This window comes from Corythoichthys intestinalis, chromosome 8 (assembly GCF_030265065.1).
Source record: "Corythoichthys intestinalis isolate RoL2023-P3 chromosome 8, ASM3026506v1, whole genome shotgun sequence".
Taxonomy (NCBI): domain Eukaryota; kingdom Metazoa; phylum Chordata; class Actinopteri; order Syngnathiformes; family Syngnathidae; genus Corythoichthys; species Corythoichthys intestinalis.
In genome coordinates this window covers 33,073,267-33,097,895 of record NC_080402.1, presented here as the reverse complement: position 1 = coordinate 33,097,895, position 24,629 = coordinate 33,073,267, and the positions used below count along the sequence as shown (strand labels likewise).

Here is a 24,629-nt window from a genome sequence, read left to right as displayed (position 1 = left end):
GGACCAAACGAGAGCAAGAAGTAGCTGAGCTGAAAAAAGCGATTGATGAGGAGAGCAAAAACCATGAGGCCCAAATCCAGGAAATGAGGCAGCGGCACGCCATCGCGCTGGAGGAACTGTCTGAACAACTGGATCAGGCAAAGAGAGTGAGTCTTCTCATCAGGTGGCTACATTGTCAGTGGTCAACAAGCAAGACCAGACAAATGTGATCTGTTGACGGAACATCACTCCAACACATACTTTTTGTGCAGTTCAAGTCTAATTTGGAGAAGAACAAGCAGTGTCTGGAAAACGACAACAAAGAGTTGGTCTGTGAGGTGAAGCTTCTGCAGCAGACCAAGACAGAATCCGAACATAAAAGGAAGAAGCTGGAGTCTTTAATGCAGGAGTTCACGGCTAGAACCACTGAGATGGAGCGGGCAAAGGGGGAGATGGCCGACCGTTCCCACAAACTCCAGGTACACTTCCCTAAAAACAGCGTTTTCTTATCAAACTGTAGATAGTTATATTTTTTTGTTGACTATTTCATTGGCTCCCTTAGATGGAGCTGGACAATGTGTCGGCCCTGCTGGAGGACGCGGAGAAGAAGGGAATTAAACTGGCCAAGGATGCTGACAACCTAGGAAGCCAGCTGCAGGATGCCCAAGTATGAAATTCTCCAATGTCAAATTGCACTTTTTCTGTCAAAAAAAAATCCAGAAATCTCAGTTCACACCCTGAAAACTGTATCAACACTTGGTAAATTGGACAGTACAGCATTCCTTTTGTATCACATGCTCCCACTTTTAGTGCTAAGTCACAATTGCTCTTGTGCTGCATCTGAATAGAAGTGTTCAAATAAGCAACATTTTTTTTATTAATATAGTTTGCTACTACTATTTGTATCAGCACTTTGAATTATGAAAGGACTTGAAAAACATCACTTATTTGAAGAGTTGAAGTTAGAATTCGGCAGATTTATCATTAAAATTTAGCATTTGAATGTGAGCAGAAGCCAAAAGGAATGCAACCAATAATCATTTCATGTTATTAACAATCACAAAAATTTCAACATTTTAATATTCATGTAATATCAAACCGAATTAAAATGATATGCCATTTAGTGAAATTATTTATTATGATCCAAGTGGGCCAAAAGAAACCCCTCAAAAATGCTAAATTGGCAGATATATTAACATTTCATCATCAATTTGAGCAAGCCATGTTCGACACTTTAGATTGTTAAAATAAATAAATAAATAAAAAACGCTTCGCATGGGGACTGACCAATAGTATAGGCTTAAAAATAAAATAAATAAAGTTCAAATAAACTATGAGCACCAGGCTCATTCCCTAAACGTCTCTTCAACCTAGAGACATAGTAGGCAAACCCATAGTGTGTGTGTCTGCACTCTACTAGCCAACTCAGTACATACAGTACAGACAACAAGTTCACACTTAACTAATAAGCCGTGAGATTAAAAAAAAAAAAAAAAAAAAAATGTTAAATCGGGCTCTGCGAATCGATGCACACACCTCCTATAATGTACCTACCAAATTTCATTCTTATCCATCCGCAAATAATGGTGGAGCAGCCATTTTCCTTATTTCTCCACAGAAAAAAAACAAATCTAGTGAGTTATTGAGCCCTCCCTCTGGGTCAGTAGTCCCCAACCACTGGGCCGCGGACCGTTACCGGCATTTGCTTCCGGGCCGCAGAGAAGTAAATGATTTATTAACGACTGCTATCTGGCCTTTGGCTCCTGACACATCAATATCCCTGTCTTCTCTAGAGACTAATCTGAGTAAAGGTTTGTATAGGTTGCCATCTGGTGGTTGGCTCCAATTACTAGGGTGTTTGCACACCTAAAACAGCCCAGCGCCAGTCAATGTAAACAGTAACTTTAGCTGCTGTTGGCTGTGTGCTTCAGGCGGCGACGTCTTTGGACAGCTTTTTTACAGGGAAAAGGCCGCCTGAGCCACAAGAGGAGCCCACAAAAAAGTCCATTCTGCATAATATGTGGCTATAAGCTAGCAAACAAGGCAACAAAAGTGAATGCACTGAGAGCATCATACCTCGTGGCGAAAAGTATTGCTAAAGCTAAGAAACCTTTCACGTTTAGAGAAGAACTCATTATGGTTGCGACCACGGATATTTGCCGACAAGTTTTAGGAGAGGCAGCTGTTTAAAAAAGTTGATTCAGTGTATGGTGAGAGACATTTTCCCTGCACTTAATATTGTTTTTTAGCCTTGACGTGTTATTTTATATTTACAGTGCCTTGCAAAAGTATTCGGCCCCCTTGAACCTTGCAACCTTTCGCCACATTTCAGGCTTCAAACATAAAGATATAAAATTTTAATTTTTTGTCAAGAATCAACAACAAGTGGGACACAATCGTGAAGTAGAACAAAATTTATTGGATAATTTAAACTTTTTTAACAAATAAAAAACTGAAAAGTGGGGCGTGCAATATTATTCGGCCCCCTTGCGTTAATACTTTGTAGCGCCAGCTTTTGCTCCAATTACAGCTGCAAGTCGCTTGGGGTATGTTTCTATCAGTTTTGCACATCGAGAGACTGACATTCTTGCCCATTCTTCCGTGCAAAACAGCTCGAGCTCAGTGAGGTTGGATGGAGAGTGTTTGTGAACAGCAGTCTTCAGCTCTTTCCACAGATTCTCGATTGGATTCAGGTCTGGACTTTGACTTGGCCATTCTAACACCTGGATACGTTTATTTTTGAACCATTCCATTGTAGATTTGGCTTTATGTTTTGGATCATTGTCCTGTTGGAAGATAAATCTCCGTCCCAGTCTCAGGTCTTGTGCAGATACCAACAGGTTTTCTTCCAGAATGTTCCTGTATTTGGCTGCATCCATCTTCCCGTCAATTTTAACCATCTTCCCTGTCCCTGCTGAAGAAAAGCAGGCCCAAACCATGATGCTGCCACCACCATGTTTGACAGTGGGGATGGTGTGTTCAGGGTGATGAGCTGTGTTGCTTTTATGCCAAACATATCGTTTTGCATTGTGGCCAAAAAGTTCAATTTTGGTTTCATCTGACCAGAGCACCTTCTTCCACATGTTTGGTGTGTCTCCCAGGTGGCTTGTGGCAAACTTTAAACGAGACTTTTTATGGATATCTTTGAGAAATGGCTTTCTTCTTGCCACTCTTCCATAAAGGCCAGATTTGTGCAGTGTACGACTGATTGTTGTCCTATGGACAGACTCTCCCACCTCAGCTGTAGATCTCTGCAGTTCATCCAGAGTGATCATGGGCCTCTTGGCTGCATCTCTGATCAGTTTTCTCCTTGTTTGACAAGAAAGTTTGGAAGGACGGCCGGGTCTTGGTAGATTTGCAGTGGTCTGATGCTCCTTCCATTTCAATATGATTGCTTGCACAGTGCTCCTTGAGATGTTTAAAGCTTGGGAAATCTTTTTGTATCCAAATCCGGCTTTAAACTTCTCCACAACAGTATCTCGGACCTGCCTGGTGTGTTCCTTGGTTTTCATAATGCTCTCTGCACTTTAAACAGAACCCTGGGACTATCACAGAGCAGGTGCATTTATAGGGAGACTTGATTACACACAGGTGGATTCTATTTATCATCATCGGTCATTTAGGACAACATTGGATCATTCAGAGATCCTCACTGAACTTCTGGAGTGAGTTTGCTGCACTGAAAGCAAAGGGGCCGAATAATATTGCACGCCCCACTTTTCAGTTTTTTATTTGTTAAAAAAGTTTAAATTATCCAATAAATGTTGTTCCACTTCACGATTGTGTCCCACTTGTTGTTGATTCTTGACAAAAAAATTAAATTTCCTATCTTTATGTTTGAAGCCTGAAATGTGGCGAAAGGTTGCAAGATTCAAGGGGGCCGTATACTTTTGCAAGGCACTGTACTGTCATTTTCTGCCACACATTGCCGGTCCGTGAAAAAAAGGCCCACATTACACTGGTCCGTGGTGCAAAAAAGGTTGGGGCCCACTGCTCGGGGTGGTAAAAAATGAAATGGACTGAATGTGGACTTGATGTTCCTGCTCAACAGTGACAATATGTTGATTTGCCCATTGATGATCCTTCAATTTAGGACTGTCTTTGTGTCACCCTCAAATACAGCACCCACCAAAGACGAAGCGAAATATTTAAATGTTCCAAGTTAAATACAAATTTCTTCATTTATAGGCACCAAATTTATAAGGGAGAAATGTTGCTTATAGACATGTAATATTATTTTCAAATCCATGCCACAGGGTTTCCCCCAGAAAGCTTGCAAAGCCTGGGGGAAGCGATGCCCACCATTTTTTTTTCCCTTTAGAGGGGGAGCAATAAATAAAGAAAAATATGAATAATTTTAACAAATAAACACAATTAAATTTAATAAATTATTTTACCTAACTTAAGTCATTTTTTAAAAAACTGATGTAAAAAGTGCTAACATGGCCAAGGGGGAAAACTGATGCCGTGTGACCGTTTCAGTTTTGTTCTGCACAAGGTGCAGGTTGGATCAATGCAAGTAATCTAATCACCTAACTGACATTAAATATGTGTGTACCTACTGGGGGAAATCCTGATGCAAACATGATCAAGATGCCACACAAACAAATCTTTGCACAGTGCAATGGAATGTTAGGTACATTTACATTACCATCAAGCAAGTTTGTCTGGCTGTGTGGTACAGGAGTTACTGCAGGAGGAGACTCGCCAAAAGCTTAACCTGGGTAGTAGAGTGCGTCAGCTGGAGGAGGAGAAGAACACCTTGCTGGAACAGCAGGAGGAAGAGGAGGAGGCTCGCCGCAATTTGGAAAAACAGCTGCAGACGGCCCAGGCTCAGGTATGAAATGGAAAACTCTTTAAACGTAATCTTTGGGCATTCAAATTCATGACTTACTGTAGCTGATGGAGACCAAGAAAAAGCTGGAAGAGGACGTGGGAGTCATGGAGGGCTTGGAGGAGCTGAAAAGAAAACTCCAGAAAGATGTGGAGCTGAGCAACCAGCGTCTGGAGGAGAAGGCCATGGGCATGGACAAGATGGAGAAAACCAAAAACCGACTGCAGCAGGAGCTGGATGACCTAATGGTTGACCTGGACCACCAGAGGCAGATTGTCTCCAACCTGGAGAAGAAGCAGAAGAAGTTTGACCAGGTTGTCACAATGACCGAACATATTCCATTGAAATAAACAATCCTGCTGTGTGTCAGTTCTTCTGAATGCGACTGCCATGTCTGGTTTGTACGACACAGATGTTGGCTGAGGAAAAGACCGTGTCTGCTCGATACGCCGAAGAACGTGACCGTGCGGAGGCTGAGGCCAGGGAGAAAGAAACCAAGGCCTTGTCCATGGCCAGGGCTCTAGAGGAGGCTCTGGAGGCCAAGGAGGAGCTGGAGAGGTTCAACAAACAACTCCGTGCAGAAATGGAGGACCTAATGAGCTCCAAAGACGATGTAGGGAAAAATGTAAGTAGACTCACTTATCCATTAGATAACAAACTTATGGATGTGCCTCATGATGTTTGAACTCAGAGGAAAGACATGCAGTGCAGGAACTAATGTCAGTACTCCTTAAGCCTATCACCCACCCTCCCTGAGATAAACACACATAACAGCCAGTCAGATCTAATTATTCGAGTCACAACACATGCAACGCATACAGCCTTGTCCTCTAGTCCAAAACAATGGCAATATGCGAGAGCGAGTCCCAAATTAATTAAAATACAGAAGACCTCCACTTCTATGAGGTATAATAGAATGACTTCCTTTTTGCAACATATTGGGCACGTTTGGACTTCTCATAATGCTATGACACTAACTACTAAGCGGGAGCTGAGAGAGCAAAAGGTGAAGGAGCCAAAATCCGACATTTCCTGAGAGTAGTCAATCTTTATTTATTTTAGATTTTTAAAAAAATATTTTTTAAGCAAATGTGTTTTCATAACTGTTTCAGTGCATGTTAATCATAACGGTTATGTCCCATAAGGGTTCAGTGTGCTAAAATACAGACTCTTTTTGTCTGTACAAGGGAAACAATACGTATATCACATCTGCATTCAATACATAGTAATGTTTTCCAGTAAGTAAGTAATTATACACTTAAAAATGTGTGATCACCCACCTACTCTGCTAAGACCAAAATGTATAGAGCCAAAAGGTCTTCTCCTTAAGCTTGCAGTATGTAGAGTTGGCATGGATCCTTAAAACTTAGGTTTTTAAAGATATGGCTTTTCAAATGTCATACAAAAACTACATAACTCGCTGACAAAAGTACAGGGATCCCTCGTTTTTCGCGGTTAAAGGGGACCAGAACCCGCCGCGATAAGTGAAAAACCGCCAAGTAGTGCCCCCCTTCCAAAAAAAAAAAAAAAAAAAATATATATATATATATATATATATATATATATATATATATATATATATATATATATATATATATATATATATATATATATATATATATACTGTCTATATAATATTTTTGTGTGTGTGTAGGCCTATATTTTTTTGTGTGTGTTCAATGTATTTATTCATATATAGCATTGGAAAGAGATACATACAGGACATGTTTAATTTAAATCATTTAAAGAAACCTTTTATGTATAGATATAAAGGGTGATTCAAAATGAATGTGCCAAAATCCCAACACAACATGTCAAAAATAAAAAACATTTCAAAACTCTAGCTTGGACACATGTGTTAAACATCATTTCAAGTTTCATTTAATGTTTTATAAGTGCTCAGACTACTACTACTACTACCAGTGATGTCACAGATTACTTGAAAAAATAATTTGATTACTGATTACTCCTCAAAAAAGTAATCTAGTTACTTTACTGATTACTTTATTATCAAAGTAACTAAGTTACTTTAAAAGTAATTTGTCAATTACTTTTCCCAATTTTTCTCCCTTTGCTGCCTCAACAGAAAAATTTCATCGCATGTAATTGAATTTTTCAGATAAGGCTTTATCTTCGAGTTAGCAGGGGTTTAATGGAGTTGATTTCAACCACCACTGACTTGCGCTAGCTCAGCCACTCCGGAGCCTTGAAACTGACAAATACCTGACAAACTGCACAGAATTTGTTCAAAACAACTCCAACGACTAATTAAACCCCCACTAACTCAAAGATTAAGCCTAACATCAAAAATTCTGAACTCCCCCTTTAAAATAATGATCTAGCCGTTAAAATGCTGTCTATAACAGTTGTAAAGCAATAAGACAAACAACAAAAACAAATGAAATGAACAAGAATCCTACAAAGTATTTCATAATGCATTCAGTATAGGCCAAAAGTTTGGAGACACCTCAAGGGTGGACATTTTGAAGAATGTACAATATAAAACCTGTTTACAAGAACATAATTCCTCATGTTCATTCATAGTTTTAATATTTTCACTAAGAATTTACAATAGTAGTGAAAATATATAAAAAGCACAAATGATGAGGCGTGTCCAAACTTTTGACTCGCTCTTTTGTCATCATCATTTCCCCCACACACACACACAACGTCACACTCCGCCTATGGTTACAAACTATAACTATAAAATGTACGTAAAACAAACTGTAAAAGTGCTGGCTGTCTCGTTACCTGTTGGCTTTGATTCGATTTTTGTCGCGTTGTGCTGTAATTCCAAGTGGTTCCTTGAATTAGATGTAGAGTTATTAGCGGTCGACTGCCCTTTTGAGCCAGTGCAAAGAGTATATTTGCACGGAGATATTTTTTGTCATCTTTATTGGAGAGAAATGTGAAGTCATGGCTCTATGTCCAATAAGCAAATGCAGCCGTTTGTGGTTCTTCTCCTACGTCTTCCACTGTTAGCATCCTGAGAGGTAGCCAGTTGTTTGTTAGCCGCCAACAGCGCTCATAGCATGGTAAAACACGTGAGCCGGTTTTTTTACCCCGATGAGAAAACGTGACATCCAACGGAGATACTTTTGTCATCTTTACTGGACAGAAATGTGAGGTAATGGCTGTATTTCCAGTGAGCAAAGGCATCTATTTGCGGTACATATCCTGCCTTTCACTGTTAGCCTCGCTGCCTCGTCAGAATGTATGTTGTTGGCCGCCGTGGCAGACAGCCTCAAACAGCACCGTAAAACACGTGACCCGTTTTTTTTTTTCCCCGATGAGAAATGCTCTTCGTACATGACTACAGTATTCTTCATTCTACATACATTATGAGGACAAAAACAAAATAGTAACGCACCGGCACTAGGGAAACTAACTTTAATCGGATTACTGGCTTGGAAAACTTAACGCGTTAGATTACTCGTTACTGAAGAAAGTAATCAGATTACAGTAACGCGTTACTAAGTAACAACACTGACTACTACTACTACAAACGACTACTTACAAGTAGTCAATGTGGCACGATCAAGCTGATGGGAGAATTCCTTCCTTGCGCGCCTCAGCGTGTCATGTCATCGATATTTGCTGGGAGTTTGAGCACTTGTAAAACATAAAATAAAACTTGAAATGATGTTCAACACATGTGTCCAAACTAGAATTTTGTAATGTTTTTCATTTTTGACATGCTGTGTTAGGATTTTGGCATATTCATTTTGAATCACCTTGTATATATTAATAAATGTTTTTTTAAGCACTTCAAATGTAATAATTATAAGTTTTAAACATGTTACTGTCCCACCGAATTATTTTTAAACAAGAATAAAGTAGAAAAATGCTTTTCTGCTCACTTACACACAATAAGTTGCCACAGCAACTGTTTAACAAGTTAAACAATGATTGACGCAACCGGCGCTTTGAAGTTTCAGCTTCCAGGCATCTCTTGCAAGATCAAACCTTAACGTCTGTCAATCATCGTTAACTTCAATAAGCAATTCCAGTACACAGCCTGACCAGGAAAAGGAGCAGGAGGGAGAGTGAGACTACATGATCGGATCGGGACAGCTCATCTATTATTTTTTATTTTATTTTAATTGAAAAAAAATCCGGGATGGACTGAAGGTGCAAAGTTTAAAGCACGAAGTAGCAAGGGATCACTGTAAACACAAATTGCAGGTCAATGAAAACAGCTTGAAATGGACCTGGATCATAGCTGAAAAGTGTTGCTGTTGTTCCTCACAGGTCCACGAGCTGGAGAAGTCCAAGCGTACGCTGGAGCAACAGGTGGAGGAGATGCGAACTCAGCTGGAGGAGCTGGAGGATGAGCTGCAGGCAACCGAGGACGCCAAATTACGTCTGGAGGTTAACATGCAGGCCATGAAGGCCCAGTTTGATAGAGATTTGCAGGCGAGGGACGAGCAGGGCGACGAGAAGAAGAGGGCGCTTGTCAAACAGGTTTGTCTTTGGAACTTGGAACTTTTGTCTTAAAAAAAAGATGTGAGTATAGGGTGGCGTGCTGCGAACAGGTGCGTGAAATGGAGGCAGAGTTAGAGGACGAGAGGAAACAGAGGACGCTCGCTGTGGCCTCCAAGAAGAAGCTGGAGATGGATCTCAACGAGCTGGAAGGACAGATAGAAGCAGCCAACAAAGGCAGAGACGAGGCAATGAAACAACTAAAAAAATTACAGGTACACACACTCGCCCACCTTTATTATCTTATCAGTTCTATCTCACCATTGAGTGTTCATTCACATTTTTAGGCACAGATGAAGGACTACCAGAGGGAGCTGGAGGAGGCGCGGGCCTCCAGGGATGAGATCTTCACGCAGTCCAAAGAAAACGAGAAAAAACTCAAGAGTCTTGAAGCTGAAATCTTGCAACTACAAGAGGTCAGTACACAAATATATTGTCGTACTCTACTTAAAATCATCAGTACAAGCAGTAGCCAGTCCAGCTCACTGTTGAACTCCTTCACTGTTTTTGCCAGTGAAAGACGTTCAGTCTATTTTGACTAGGAGAGGCTGCCAGTAAATAAAAGCTATAGTCACTTTTTGTCAAAATGGATTGGACGTCCTTCGCTGTTGGTCCGAGTACGTTTTGGTCATTGTTTTGTTGTGTTTTTTAGGTGGGGCGGTGATCCTATTTAAAAAAAATTGTTGTGTGTTTAAAAATCAGAAATGTATCATCTTCCATTTCATGTTCATAATTGGTCACTGAAAATTTGATTTTTTTTTTTTTTTTTTAATTCCAGTGTTAGGCAAGTCACAACTAAAATACGGTCGTTATTGGTTTTGTTTTTTCCCCAAGTTAGCATTGCGGTGACCCGGAAGATGCGGTTCCTTCTATTCTGTGGTGCTAAATCTGTATTAGCCTTTTATTAGCTAGTGCGACAATGTTGAGGCTTTTGGACTTTGTGCCTATTGTTTTGTGGTGGTAAACGTTTAACTCTGAAAAATGATATGATGGTCTGACAAATTTTTCAGGTGAGTTAACAAGGATTGTTTTCGGCAGCCCTTTAAATTTTCGTCAGTCTTTTGGATGGAAATACTTATTAGTCAGTCATTTTTTTAGTCATTTGAAAATGTTTTCACCCTTGTCTACTTTTAGTTGACAAATTTTGTCCAGTTTGTCTGTAAAATTCAAAAGTTTTAGTACATAAATAAATAGAGGTTTCCAGCAATCTTGAAGGAACATATAACAAGGACAGATAAGTACATATTGTAGTGTCTACTAGCACGCACTTAGCAGGACAACAGTACTATATTTTCAATTAATTAAACTCATCTGGACACTATGAACAGACCTTAAACAACATTGCCAAGATAGAAAACAAATCTTACCGTTTGTTTCAAAACAAGCAAGCCTGGAGCGTAGCCTATCTTGCAGCACATCTTAAACACCGGTGGGGGAGGAGGGTGCAGAACATGCCACATGAGTGAGACAACCCAAACACTGCTATGATGCATGCTGATGTACTACAAGTACAAGAAGAAATGTCACACAATGTGAACATATGACAAAAATTATGTCGCATTTTCGTGTTGTTGTCCCGTGAGACGAAAACTGGAATTAGTCTCATTATCATCCAAAGCATGTTTTAGCTCGTCATCATCGTGAAAAAATTGTTCGTCAACAAAATGTTCTCGTTATTGTCATCGTTGGCATAAACAACAATGGAGTTGACCCAAGGAATCAAAATTGGGATTAGCAGGGGGTCAGCAAACTCCAACTGCAGAAAGTCTTCCAGGTTCCGGCAAAGTAAACTTTATATTTTATTTCGCGACTTGTACGAAGTGAACTTATAATGGAACATCAGATAAAGGCTCATTTTTCAGTTACCAATAATTGAATTAGGAAACATTCATCCCTTCACAACATTTATTCCTCGGTTTTTTTGTTGACGCACATGAAACGGAAATAGACTCGTCTTTTTCTTAATTTTAAAAACTGGCTTATACCTACACAAACCACCATTATGGGCACTGAAACATGAAATGTGTCACACAGGACCACGCGGCGTCTGAACGAGCCCGCCGGCATGCCGAACAGGAGCGAGATGAGCTGGCTGACGAAATCTCCAACAGCACTTCCGGAAAGTCCGTGTCCAGCACATTTTTATTGACAGTTGGAAATGATAAAGTTTGTTTACAGCTTAACTTTTTTTTTTTTTTTTTTTTTTTTTTCCAGATCCATGTTGCTAGAAGAAAAAAGGCGACTGGAGGCTCAAATTGCCCAGCTTGAAGAAGAGTTAGAGGAGGAGCAGGGAAACACTGAGCTGCTTAACGAGCGCTTCAGAAAGAGTACGATTCAGGTAACATGGTCAATTTCTAAAGAAATGGCAAATAGTTGATCATATTTATAAGACAGTGTTTATACTTACTTGCAATGTAATTGACTGACTCACTGCCTTGAACATCTTGACATCAAGAGCCACAAAATATTGTATTCTATTCACTGAATCTACCCTTGAACCCCTTTGACTATTCTTTAACCTTTTATTGGCCTTGCCTATTTAAAAAAAAAAAAAAACTTAACCCCAGAAATACCTGGCGTCGACACTGCATTATGTGTCATGTAAGCCTCAATATTACCTTTTAGTAATACAAATGTGGCTTACGTTACCCGAAATCTGATATACAAATACAGTATGTGGACACCAGGTTTATTTATTAGTTATGTGATTATAGTTTTTTATTAATCATGTATTTTTGAATATATTTTTATGCATTAATAAACGTAGAAATGTATGTAATAATAAAATAAAATACAATTAAAAAAATAAAATAAAAACCGAAATATACTCTGGTTGTGGCCCCTAATACTGATAACACTATAAAGTTTTTTTCCCTGGTAATTAAATTATTTCATGCCCCAGGGCGCTTCCACACCAGCACTGTTTGGTATGTTTTAAACGGACCAAAGTTCTTTTTCTCGGATAGTCCGCTTTGTTTTGTAAATGTGAACGTGCATCCGAACTCTAGTTCGTACCAAACAAACTAATTCTGGTCCGCTCAAAAATCGTGGGTCTCGGTCCGCTGCTAGCCCACACTGCTTCGCTTGTGAATGCAACCGGAGCAGGGTCAGCTTTTGCTACTCTGCAGTAGAGCTGAAACGAATACTCGAGCAACTCGTTTAATTTTGCCAGCTCATCAAGCATCACGTTTTGCCCGTACTACTTTTAATGCGGGACAACGCGTTGACGTCACGTGCGTAGAGGAAGAAGCAATAAAATAAAATAAAAAACTACGAACTACGCCGACATTGCTAAAAACTGCGCCTGCTGATGCTAGTGTGGTAGCAGGTAGTGTCTGATGCGTCTCATAGATATCGCATGCATTTAGGACTAGATGCAAAATGACAGACTCGGCCACGTCTGTGCAGCGTTAGTAAGCAACCGCCATCTTTAAGCAGTAGACTTCTCAGAGCTAATAAATATAACGTTACTGTCACTCGCTCACGTAACGTTAGCCCTTCGGAGGGCTGTTACTATGGATTATGACCACTGTCAATGTGTGGCTAACGTGTCTTACATACAGGTTTTATTTAATCTGTAAAAACACAGCGCTGTAGAGTGATGAGGGTGTAAAATTAAAACATAATAAAGCTAACTGTCAGTGTTAGCTCAGTAGTCATTGCTGAATAAAACACCAAGTAGCACTGGTCCCTAATGTGCTCCAATACAGCAGGTATTATACATTATTTTGAACACTGCAAAAACTCAAAATCCTATCAGTGCTTACAGTTTAGACTAACTTAAAACTTAACTAGAACCTAAAAATAGCTTGACACAAATGGAAATTCAATTGAAACACGTGGGAAAAACACATAGCTTTCAAGTGATGTGTGTTATCAAGCGTAATTACATTTTTAGGTAAGCAATATGGTTTTTTTTGTATAAGATTTTAAGTTTTTTGAGTGAAAGCGGTGAATTTTTTTTTTCTAGTCACATCTGAGACGCAATGGTTGGCTGTTTTCAACAATGTACATCGGAGATAAAGACATTGGTTGACTGAAAATGGTTCAATATTGTATTAAATGTCTTTTTTTCTCATGTATATTTATAATTGCTCTTTACCTAAAAAAAAAAAAAAAAAAAATGTTTTATCCGATTAATTGATAGAATTTTCAGTCGATGTCTCGATTACTAAAATATTCGATAGTTGCAGAACTACTCTGCAGCCTCACAGCTGTGATGCCCCAGGCTGTGACAGTACACGCAGGGCATCCATGGAAGCGAAAGTACAGCGCGCATGCCATTCAAAATCAACAATGGCAAGATGACAGACGATTAGCCATGGCCAAATGTTGTTGTGCTGCGCTAAGCAGTGGAATCATTTGGTACACAGAATCGGGTTCTACTGTGGCAGTTGCGTTTTGCATGCTTTTGCGAGTGACATTAACAGGCGGAACTTCAGGGCGGACGTTTCGTGAGTCTCGCTCTCCCGGAAGTGGCGACAATTTGACAATCCAAAACGTTACGAAAGTGAGAGTGATTGATCAAAATATGATCACTCTGGAATGACATACAGCTAGGCAAGGCAAGGCAAGGCAAATTTATTTATATAGCACAATTCAACACAAGGCAATTCAAAGTGCTTTACATCACATGAAAACCATAAAAATCACATTTAAATCAACACAGCGTAAAAACCAAGACAAAAGATCGCATTTAATCACAGAATAAAAATAAATAAATGAAAATAAAACAAAAATAGAAATAAAGCAAAAACTACTACTAATAATAATCATTGAAATCAGCAATGGAGATAAGCACAAGAGGAATAGAAGGCAGGTAGATTGAAATATATAGACAGTTATGGATATGCAGTGCTAAACAAAAGCGTTTTTAGCCCTGATTTAAAGGAGCTAACGGTTTGAGCATACTTCAGACGTTCGGGTAACTTGTTCCAGAGGTGAGGAGCATAATAACTAAATGCTGCCTCACCCTGCTTGGTTCTTGTTCTTGGAACATGCAGAAGACCCGTTCCAGACGACCTTAGGGGTCTAGATGTCTCATAGGAATCTAACAAGTCAAGCATGTATTTTGGTCCAAGGCCATTAAGTGTTTTGTAGACGAGCAGTAGTATTTTATAGTCTATCCTTTGACTCACTGGAAGCCAGTGTAGCGATTTCAAAACCGGTGTAATGTGGTCCAGCTTCCTTGTATTTGTGAGGACTCTGGCTGCAGCATTCTGTACTAGCTGCAGCTTCCTGACTGATTTTTTATCAAGACCTGTAAATATACCGTTGCAGTAGTCCAATCTGCTGAAAACGAATGCATGCATAAGTTTTTCCATGTCTTGTTGAGTCAGAAGCCCCTTAATTCTGGTTATATTTTTTAGGTGGTAATAAGCGGATTTAGTGACGGACTTTAGATGGCTATCAAATTTTAGGTCTGAGTCAATAATTACGCCAAGGTTTCTGACTTGATTTGTAGCTGTAAGTGACATTGTGCTAAGTTGGCTGCTTATCTTTGACCTTTCCTTTTTTGGCCCAAAAATGATCACCTCTGTTTTCTCCACATTTAACAGGAGAAAATTCTGGCACATCCATTCATTGATTTGATGAATGCATTTACTCAGGGAGACTAAGGGACTATAATCATGTGGGGACACAGAAATGTACAGTTGTGTGTCATCTGCATAGGCGTGATAGGAGATGTCATACTGTTCCATTATCTGAGCTAACGGAAGCATATAGATGTTAAATAAGAGTGGTCCAAGAATTGACCCTTGAGGGACTCCACACGTGAATTTGGTTCGTTCTGACTGATAATTTCCGATTGACACAAAGAAATCCCTATCATGTAAATAGGATGTGAACCACTGAAGAATAGTGTCAGTAAGCCCTACCCACTGTTCCAATCTGCTGAGTAGTATGTTGTGATCAACCGTGTCAAATGCGGCGCTGAGATCCAATAGTAGCAGAACAGATGATTTGCCTGCATCGGTATTCCGACGAATATCATTTAGGACTTTGATAAGCACGGTCTCGGTGCTGTGTTGTGGCCGAAATCCAGACTGAAATGAGTTAAAAAGATTGTTTTGGATCATAAAAGTCTGGATCTGTTCAAACACAACCCTTTCGATAATTTTCCCCAGGAATGTCAGATTTGATATTGGCCTGTAATTACTAATGGTTGAGGCATCCAGATTGGGTTTTTTTAGGAGAGGTTTTATTACTGCAGTTTTTAAAGTCTGAGGAAACTCTCCTGTTTGGAGGGAAGTATTTATAATCTGAAGTATGTCTGGGGCTATGCAATGAAAAACAGTTTTGAAAAAGTTTGAAGGAAGGATGTCAAGGCAGCATGTTGTGGGCTTTAGTTTCGACACAATTTCTGTTAAAGTGGCATAGTCCAAGAGGCTAAACTGTCTAAGATTGACGTGGGGGACATGTTGGGAGGCATTTAGTGTAACATTTGTTAATCCGGAGTTGCACACAGTCTGTCTAATCATTAGTACTTTGTGTGTAAAAAATGCTGCGAAATTATTACAGGACACCTCAGATGCCAATTCCTGAGGTATTGATGCTTGTGGGTTTGTCAGTTTGTCAACAACAGAAAATAGTGTGCGAGTATTGTTGGTGTTTCTACTAATGATCTCTGAAAAATATGATTGTCTAGCATTTTTCAGTTCCTGGTTGTATTTGCGAAGACTCTCTTTGTAGATATCATAAAAAACTAGGAGTTTGTTTTTTCGCCATCTGCGTTCTGCTCGTCTACAAACTTGCTTTTGTTTTATAGCTAGTATGGCATTTCTCCAGGGTGACCTCTTCTTTCTTGACAAAGTTTTTGTCTTAATCGGGGCAATAGTGTCCATTACAGTCATCACACCGGAACTGAAACTATTTACAAGTTCTTCCACTGGAGCTATTGTAGGGGTTAATAATGAGGCATAGGCCTGTGTGAATAACGCACATGTGTTATCACTTATGTAACGCTTCCTAATAAACTCTGTTTCCCTTTTCAGAGGATGGACAGGGGTGGTCATTTTAAACATAATGCAGTAGTGATCAGACAGAGCAACATCATTCACTGTGACCTCAGAGATGTTAAGACCTTTGGATATTATTAAGTCCAGTATGTGCCCTCTGTTATGTGTTGGAACTGTGACATGCTGAGATAAACCAAATGTATCCAAAATATTTAAAAGCTCTCTAGCACATCCTTCTTCAGGATTATCAACATGAATGTTAAAGTCACCCACTAAAACAACACAATCAAAGTCCATGCACACAGAAGACAGTATTTTGGTAAACTCATCAAAAAACATTGTGTTATACTTCGGTGGTCTGTAAATTGTTACCAAGGCAGCTCTGCAAGGGCTTTTTAGCTGAATGACAATATACTCAAAGGAATCAAACTGACCACATGAAATATTCGTGCATTGAAAACTGTCCCTGATCAGACTGGCAACCCCACCTCCTTTCTTATGGGTTCTTGGCGCACTAAAGAAATTGAAGTTTGCGGGGGTTGCCTCGATCAGAACTGTCGAACTCTTATCTTGATCTAACCAAGTTTCTGTTAGGAACAACATGTCAAGGTTATGTTTGCAGATAAAATCATTAATTAAGAAAGATTTGCCAGCTAAAGATCTAATATTTAGCAGAGCCAATTGGAGATGCCAGACTGGATTCACTGGTGAGCTTTGGGAATGACATAATATGGTTAACAGGTTGGCAGAATTTATTGAACGTTTTTTATTTCTCACCAGTCTAGCCCTTTTTTTGTTGTTTATCACCACTGGGATTGTTGAGCATACATACTGTACTCCATAAGGCCCCGGCTTTTGCTGGGACAGAAAAGTCTTTGTAATGTTGTCACAGCCTGGACCCGGTGCACATCATATTGGTGTCGCAAACACCTAGCACACGCAAACAGCTAGCATGTTATATTTGTTTTGATGTTTCTGCACATGCGGGTCTCTTTGCTGAGCGCATCTCGGATACGTGCGTGATACTTGAACAGTCTCAATGGACAAACGCAGTCTGAACGGGCACGCCCAAAAAACAGATATGGCAAAAAATCGGATTTGTGCATTAAAGGGTATGAAAACACTAAGGGGCTGTGATATATCAATAGAACCGTTATGTGGCAAGATAACAAATATTAATAAAGTTAACAAAAAAATAAATCGCATTCATGAGCAATTATCGAAAATAGATCGAAAATTACGAACATTTCCGAAAGTATTCCGGAAACAGCCGAATGGGGCGGAGACGTCATAACAAGGAAACAAAAGGTTGTGGCAGCTGCCATCGTTGTTTATCGACGAGAGAGTTGCGTTCGTGTTTTATCAAAAAATCGCTAAAATGGTTCAAACCTGTCATGCTATGTGGTTTACAAATAGCCATTTGTCGCAATGTAGTACCCATGAGTTCCCGAACGCGAGAAAAAGAGCTGGACTACGCAGACAATGAGTAAAGTTCGTCAGTGCTAAGAGGGCTAATTTTGCAGACCCAGCCTCCGGCACGGTTTTGTGTGGTGCGCATTTTACACCTGAAAGTTATACGGACTATGGACAAATGAAATCAGGTTTTGCTAAGAAATTGCTGCTGAAAGCAGATGCGGTGCCCACTTACACGCGCAGCCACCTAAATGTCCCGAGATAACAAGAAAGAGGACGATGACTGGCTCTGATGAGACCACCCCAGACAAAGCAAAGGAGGGAAATGGCCAGAGTCAGTACTCTTTTATAATAAAAAATATATCAGGCATTGGATATAGGACTGGACACATGTATAAATTATCCCTCGTAAAATATATAGAACAAATCCTCTAATCCCATTCATATTTGTGTCGGTTGGCAGAGCGAAAACCGATGATAGCACATTAAATTATAATTATTCTATACATTATTTTGCGGTCACGGTGTATCAGCTTCATAAAAAGAAATGCAAAACAAACCATTCGGTGTTTCTGTTGCCGCCGGTGTTTCGTCAGTGTGATTGCTCCCGTCAATGATCCTTTCATTAGGCTGTATTGGCTTTCGTTTGGGCTCAAATTGATAACCCAAAATACCAAAGAAAGGTTCATAACTCTCTTCGTCACCATTAGAAGAATGTTCGTTACGTCGGATTCGTCGCTGCAACTAGAAACAAAATTGTCCGCCATCATCGCCGCCATTCAGTACTAAGCACTGAGCCGGTTGTTTCCTTATAGTGACGTCACGCACACAATATGCTAGATTTCCGGCATCTCGGGGGCGGGTCCTTTTAGCTTGACAATCGACCTAATTTCTATCATTTTCTTGGTGTTGCGATGTGTGTAATTACACGAAGTGGCATGATATGAATTCAAAAGGCATGCGTTGATGGATAAATGATGGAATATTAGCATTTCCCCAGGTGTTGTCATACCCTTTAAGACATGATGCTTTCTTTAGGCAGAGACTTTAAACACAGAGCTGGCTGCAGAGCGCGCTGCCTCCCAAAAGAGTGAGAACGCTCGGCAACAGATGGAGCGCCAGAACAAGGTCCTATCTACGTCTGAAAAGCATTATGTTGACGTTCGCTAATATAAACCTAACTTGAAAATTCCCGTTGGTACCACACAGGAGCTGAAGGCCAAGCTGGCAGAGCTGGAAGGCTCGGTCAAATCCAAGTTTAAGGCTTCGATCATGGCGTTGGAAGCTAAAACTCTGCAGCTGGAGGAACAGCTCGAACAGGAAGCAAAGTAGGTGCTGGCGTTATTTAGGGTACTCATTGATTGACATCCCAGTATCACCTCTACAGCCGCCGATGACTTAAACACACCCACTGAAGAACACCGTTAAATATTTCTCAACTTTCATGTCGGTTGCCATCTTCAGAGAGCGAGCAGCAGCCAATAAATTAGTCCGGCGCACGGAGAAGAAGCTTAAGGAGGTAATGATGCAGGTGGAAGACGAGCGACGTCATGCCGACCAGTACAAAGAACAGGTGAGCCCACAGACGCATTGTTATGAAAACACATTTTTCCCCCTCTCTCTACCTTTAATTTGACGGCATCCAGATCAAGTATATTATCCTTAATGAATAACAAAACCGAAAACTAGAATTGAAAAGTTCAATCAAATGAAATGAAAATGCAAGGAGACTTGTGCTCTTTTGGCGAAGACGTCAACCTGCAACAACACCGTAGCGCCTGTGCACGTCATAATATTTAGCCACCCAAATTGAAATTGTCATCAACAGTAGGCCAATAGGAGAACAGAATCGCTTTACTGAACCATGATGGGAAAGATTATGGCCAATAGGGCAGTAAGATCTTATGGTGCGACATTTAAAAGCAGAAGACGCATATACGTATCTTTTACAGTACTGTTTAGTATTTTTGCCTCTAATAGTCTGAAATTTCTTTACCAAGACGCAATATTTTCCCATTTAGGTGTGTCGTAACCTGAAAATTCTGTTTGTGGAGACTGTCGTAAGTAGAGGTACCACTGTAATATTTATGACTCTTATTTACACTATTGAAACAAACTTGCAGAACAAAGAGAAAATGTCCAGCGACAGCAAAAAAAAAAAAAAAAAAAGAAAAAAATATTCTAGAAAATCACAACTGAGATAGCTCAATTTATCAAACCAGATTATTTTTTATACACCTTTATATACTGTATAATTTAATTTATGCAAAGCACTGAAATTCTGCGCAATTTCCTACATGTATTCAACATGTTGTCAGGTTTTGATCCCGGAGCCAGTGTTGTTTTCGCCAGCAGTGACGATAACGAAAATATTTGGTCGACGAACAATTTTTGCGTGACGGCAAGCTAAAAACATGGCTTGGGAGACTAGAAAATGATGAGACGAATTATTGTGAATAAATGCTTAAATCCCTGAAATCTTCATAGATATGGACGTAAAACATTCTCAATTCTTGGTTAAAGGCAAATAAACTGTGCAGTTAGCGTTTATTTTACGTAAATATGTCGAAGTACAATGCTACTCTGTTAGCGAATGAGGCTAGCAGCCGCCTGATGTAACAGAGCTTTTCTGGTGAAAATTCTTGTTAATAAATGCTAATAATAATAATAATGATAATGCTTGTTAATAAATCTCAGAATTCTTTATAGAAATGGGCATAAAACAGTCTCGATTCTTGGTTAAAAGTAAAAAAAAAAAACGTGCAGTTAGCGTTTATTTTACGTAAATATGGCGAACTATGATGCCATTGCGTAGAGGCTGATTTCTCCCATTGATTTTTTTCACAGCGGTTAAAAATGCATGCATGGTACGAAAAATATAATAATTACCTAGAATCCTCGAACACAGCACTCCTGAGACAATCCTTCGAGTTTGTATGCGGTATAGCTTTTGTACTTTTTCAACCTAAATCCGGGGTTGGCTCGCTGAATGTGTTGACTAACTGCAAATAACTGAAGCGGACTATAGGACGGCCCCCTACTTGAAGGCATTGCGCGGTGGCTGACAGATGTGACCTGTCAATACAATTATGAAGTCTATGCCTAGCATTAGCGTAGCATTAGCTTTAGCTTCAGAATGACGAGTGTCTTCTTAAAACACTGGCCAGTCCAAAGTAGTGCCACTTGGCTTTTTCTGGTCGTTAAGTCTAGAGGATGTTTTTTTTTTTTTCCACTTTTTTTACATGCAGTTTGTGACTTCTAGTAGGGCTGGGCGATATGGCCTTAAGTACGTATCACGATAAATTGAGCAGATTTAACTCGATAATGATGAATGACGATAAATTTGCCCAAGCGAACTGTTATAAAATTTGAAAATTTGAATCAATGCATGGAATGCAAATTAACAGTTCGTTAAATTTATTTACCAGCTTTCAATTTAACAATTGCACATGCAGTCTAAACATTAAGTATTAAAAAAAAATCTTGTAAACAATAAGAATTCTAGTGTGAACATTTATAACAGCTTGTATGACTTGAAAAATGTACATTATAAAAATCAATATGACGACTGTGCAAACATGTCATTCTAACAGAAATGACTTGCAGCTTTAACAGTACACTTCAGACAACTTACTGGTAATGGCTGCTGTGACATAATTATTCAACACAAGTGTTTACGTCAAGGTTTCAGGTTTTTTTTACCAGAACATTTTTTAATACATGCACCCCCCACACAGACACAACCAGATTAAAGCTGTATTGCTCTGGTGCCAATGAAACATTTAAGATTGTATGATGGTAGAATAAAGCAAACACATACAGAAAAATAGCCGTGGCCATTAAACTGTCATATATATGGGCTTCACTGTTGGATTATACTTTATGATGAGTGCTTTACCATCATGAAAGCTTTCAGAGAAATCACACAGAGATACCGAATAACGCGACATAATGATTGCTACATGAAGTCCGTGCCCAGTCCACTCATTAATTTCAGCCCTTTCGACAACTATCCGACTCCATCACGTTCATTTGTACCGTTAGCCGCTAGCGTTAGCCTGTGGCTTGGCTACCAGAAGAAAGCACTGAAAGCATCCTCTCCTGAAATCGTGAGAACCAGGGAGGACAGCGGGTGAAAGCCCGTCTGGAACCCGCCAAGAGTTTACTTAATGTTGGGTGAAAGTTTGGCGAAGCTAAATTAAGCCCGACTCCATCCCGTTTACTTGTAGCGTTAGCCGCTAGCGTTAGCCTACCGGGCTTCTGTTTGTTTGGCTTCCTGAAAACCATGTGACTCCATACGTAAGCACACTGTCTGCTTTCTTAAAGGGGAATGAACATAGCCGAATAACACAGAGTCAAAGCGGGATGAAAAGACTATATTTTGTTTTATTAAATTACCGAATTTACCAAAGTGGTCAAAATTACGTCGGTCATCATGAAGAAATTCAGTAACGGTAAATTTTCGGTTTACCGCCCTGCTCTGGCTTCTAGGTGGGTATAATTGAAAATAATGTACTGCTTTTCGTGCTGAATGTTTAATATCATCAAAAAGTTGGCGTTGTCCTTGTAGATGCTACAATATGTGCTGGTCTGTCTATGTTTATTCAAAATTCTTGGAAACCTTTATTTTTGGACTAAAACTTTGAATTCTACAGACGAAAATATTTTGGGTAGCTGTCAACTAAAACTAGACAAAAACATTTTGAAATGACTAATGGGTCGGGGGAGGGGGTTAAAATAAAAGTAAACTGTCCAAAACTTAATGTAACCTTTTCCCCAGGTGGACAAAGGCAACTCGCGTATGAAGCAACTGAAGCGTCAGCTGGAGGAAGCCGAGGAGGAAGCCACCAAAGCCAACGCGTCTCGCAGGAAGCTGCAAAGGGAGCTGGACGACGCCAGCGAAGCCAGCGAGGGACTCAGCCGAGAAATCAGCAGCCTCAAGAGCAGACTCAGGTAACGCCGCACGAAGAATTGAAGCGCTTTACAGTTTACCCATTGAGATCTGGCTTCCAGGCGAGGCGGTCCCGTGGGCTTTTCGTCGGGCCGCTCGGGTCACCACAACTTGAACGTGGACGGCGCCTCCGCGGACCGCTCGGACGACGACGCCGACAGCCGCACCAGCGACTTCAACGACATCGGCAACCTGGAGTGAACACGTCCGCCCGCTAACACCGCACTCTACAGCCGTACCTTGACTTATGAGCGCCCGCGAGTATTTTACGCTTCTAGAAAAATTGACCGATTGGCTGAAAACACAGATATACGCACAAGCACTTTACACAAACAATACCAAGTTATTCAACTCACATTTCTGACATTTAAATAATACACTTTAATTGTAATGCTAAATGTACACTGCACAAACAGATTTTTTTTAATGATATAAAAACAAATACAGAATAAAAAATAGTACCATTTGACCTCATTTTGTTTTTGGCGCTAGTGTTTTCCAAATTATTTTACATTCATTTTAATACCATTATTATTGCAAATTTTCCAAAAATGTGACATTTGAACTCATTTCATTGGCGAAAACATGGAACAGATTTAACTCTTAAGTCAGGGCACTGCTGTTTTTTTTTTTTTTTTTAAATAAACGGACACTCCGACATTTGTTGCACGTGGAGGAAATTTTCCTTGCAACATTGACATCCCCGGAAATAAACAAACATATTTAGTCTCACGTGGAAAACCTGTTGAGCATATTATCCACCTTAAGGTCTATTAGTTAGACGATTTGGGAAAACTCTGGATAGTCTCATTTAAAGTGCACATCATCTCCTTTGTGTAAAAGGACAAAGATTCAACGTCTGTTTCTTTAAACGTGCCTTAGACACTAAATAAGAACATCAACGGCCGAGGATTTTTGCTCCAAAAGCTAAACCGATACCATTTATCGTTTTCTTGTGTTGCTTCATATCAGCACGTGATGATGCGCCACTCGCCATCACAGTTGAACTCATTTCGGCTCCGAATCGGAAGAACTCGCGGGCCGCCGTTGACGGCGACAGATGTTATTTCCATTTGAAGTGAGAGGTACGGCAGCGAATCGACGTCCATCGTCGTCACTGGCAGCCCACGGGTAAATAAATTTCAAGTTATTGTTGTACAGCATCTTTTGCATTTGGTTGGAAGCTTTAACATCCTCAAATAGTTCATTAACAACCAGTTGATATTAGTGTTACAATGCTGATGATTGTTGTTATTATCCAGCAGGCATTCCACTACAAATACTCCCAGTGTTATTTCTTGTATACTTGGATTTCTAGACAATAATCATTTTTTTTCTTTTCTTTTTGTTTTTTTAAATAAGGAAAATAAAGCGGATTCATTGTTTTCATGTCCTTTCGCCTCAATTGTTTCCTTTGGGATGTTTGTGTTCCTTGCTAAAGTTTGTGTAAATATTGAAAATTATTATAATTCAGAAAAGTTCATTACCAAGAAGAAAATACTTGCAGGTGGAATAAAGGAAAAAAGGAGTGAAATACCACATTTCATTTCAAGCCTATTACTGGAGTGTTTATGCCTGCAACCAAGGATATTTGCTGTTTTAGGAGAGGCCGCTGTTAAAAAAAAATAAAAGTTTGGGATCGGGCGTTCTCAGGGTAGCATGGCCGTAAGCTCGGGTTGGCCCCTGCGTGTGTTTGGTTGGGCTGACCCGGTTACCCTGAAAACCCCCGTTTACAGACGTCGCGCAACCGCTTTTGTTTCAACCCAGCCATAAAGAAAGGTAATTGATTATATTTATTATTCAAAATGTCTGTCGTTTTTAGCTTAGAATCATTAATTGATGACTCATTTCGTTTAAAAAAAAAACCTGCAAAACAGCGGCACAGTGGCTGAGTGGTTAGCACGTCTTCCTCAGAGTTCTGAGATCAAGGGTTCAATCCCGTGCTTCGGCCTTCCTGTGTGGAGTTTGTATGTTCTCCCCGTGCGTGCATGGGTTTCCTCCCACATCCCAA

General features: G+C 39.9%; 1 protein-coding gene across 7 annotated transcripts in view; it reads left to right on the top strand.

Moving 5' to 3' along the window:
• LOC130920055 (myosin-10) overlaps positions 1 to 24,209 on the top strand; it is a 69,006-nt gene extending 44,797 nt beyond the window's left edge. For 2 of the 7 annotated variants that reach the window (XM_057842891.1, XM_057842890.1), the window contains 16 exons: positions 2 to 146; positions 252 to 458; positions 542 to 646; positions 4,664 to 4,816; positions 4,879 to 5,127; positions 5,226 to 5,438; positions 9,065 to 9,277; positions 9,349 to 9,510; positions 9,583 to 9,711; positions 11,330 to 11,418; positions 11,510 to 11,633; positions 18,706 to 18,795; positions 18,877 to 18,995; positions 19,132 to 19,240; positions 22,448 to 22,620; positions 22,681 to 24,208. In XM_057842891.1, coding sequence (XP_057698874.1) covers positions 2 to 146; positions 252 to 458; positions 542 to 646; positions 4,664 to 4,816; positions 4,879 to 5,127; positions 5,226 to 5,438; positions 9,065 to 9,277; positions 9,349 to 9,510; positions 9,583 to 9,711; positions 11,330 to 11,418; positions 11,510 to 11,633; positions 18,706 to 18,795; positions 18,877 to 18,995; positions 19,132 to 19,240; positions 22,448 to 22,620; positions 22,681 to 22,819 — 2,419 coding nt within the window. In that variant the 3' untranslated portion in view covers positions 22,820 to 24,208. Of the gene's footprint in view, position 1; positions 147 to 251; positions 459 to 541; positions 647 to 4,663; positions 4,817 to 4,878; positions 5,128 to 5,225; positions 5,439 to 9,064; positions 9,278 to 9,348; positions 9,511 to 9,582; positions 9,712 to 11,329; positions 11,419 to 11,509; positions 11,634 to 18,705; positions 18,796 to 18,876; positions 18,996 to 19,131; positions 19,241 to 22,447; positions 22,621 to 22,680 lie in introns of all 7 variants that reach the window. The other 5 variants (XM_057842894.1, XM_057842893.1, XM_057842892.1 and 2 more) reach the window with 4 other exon arrangements.
• Positions 24,210 to 24,629: the final 420 nt, after the last annotated feature.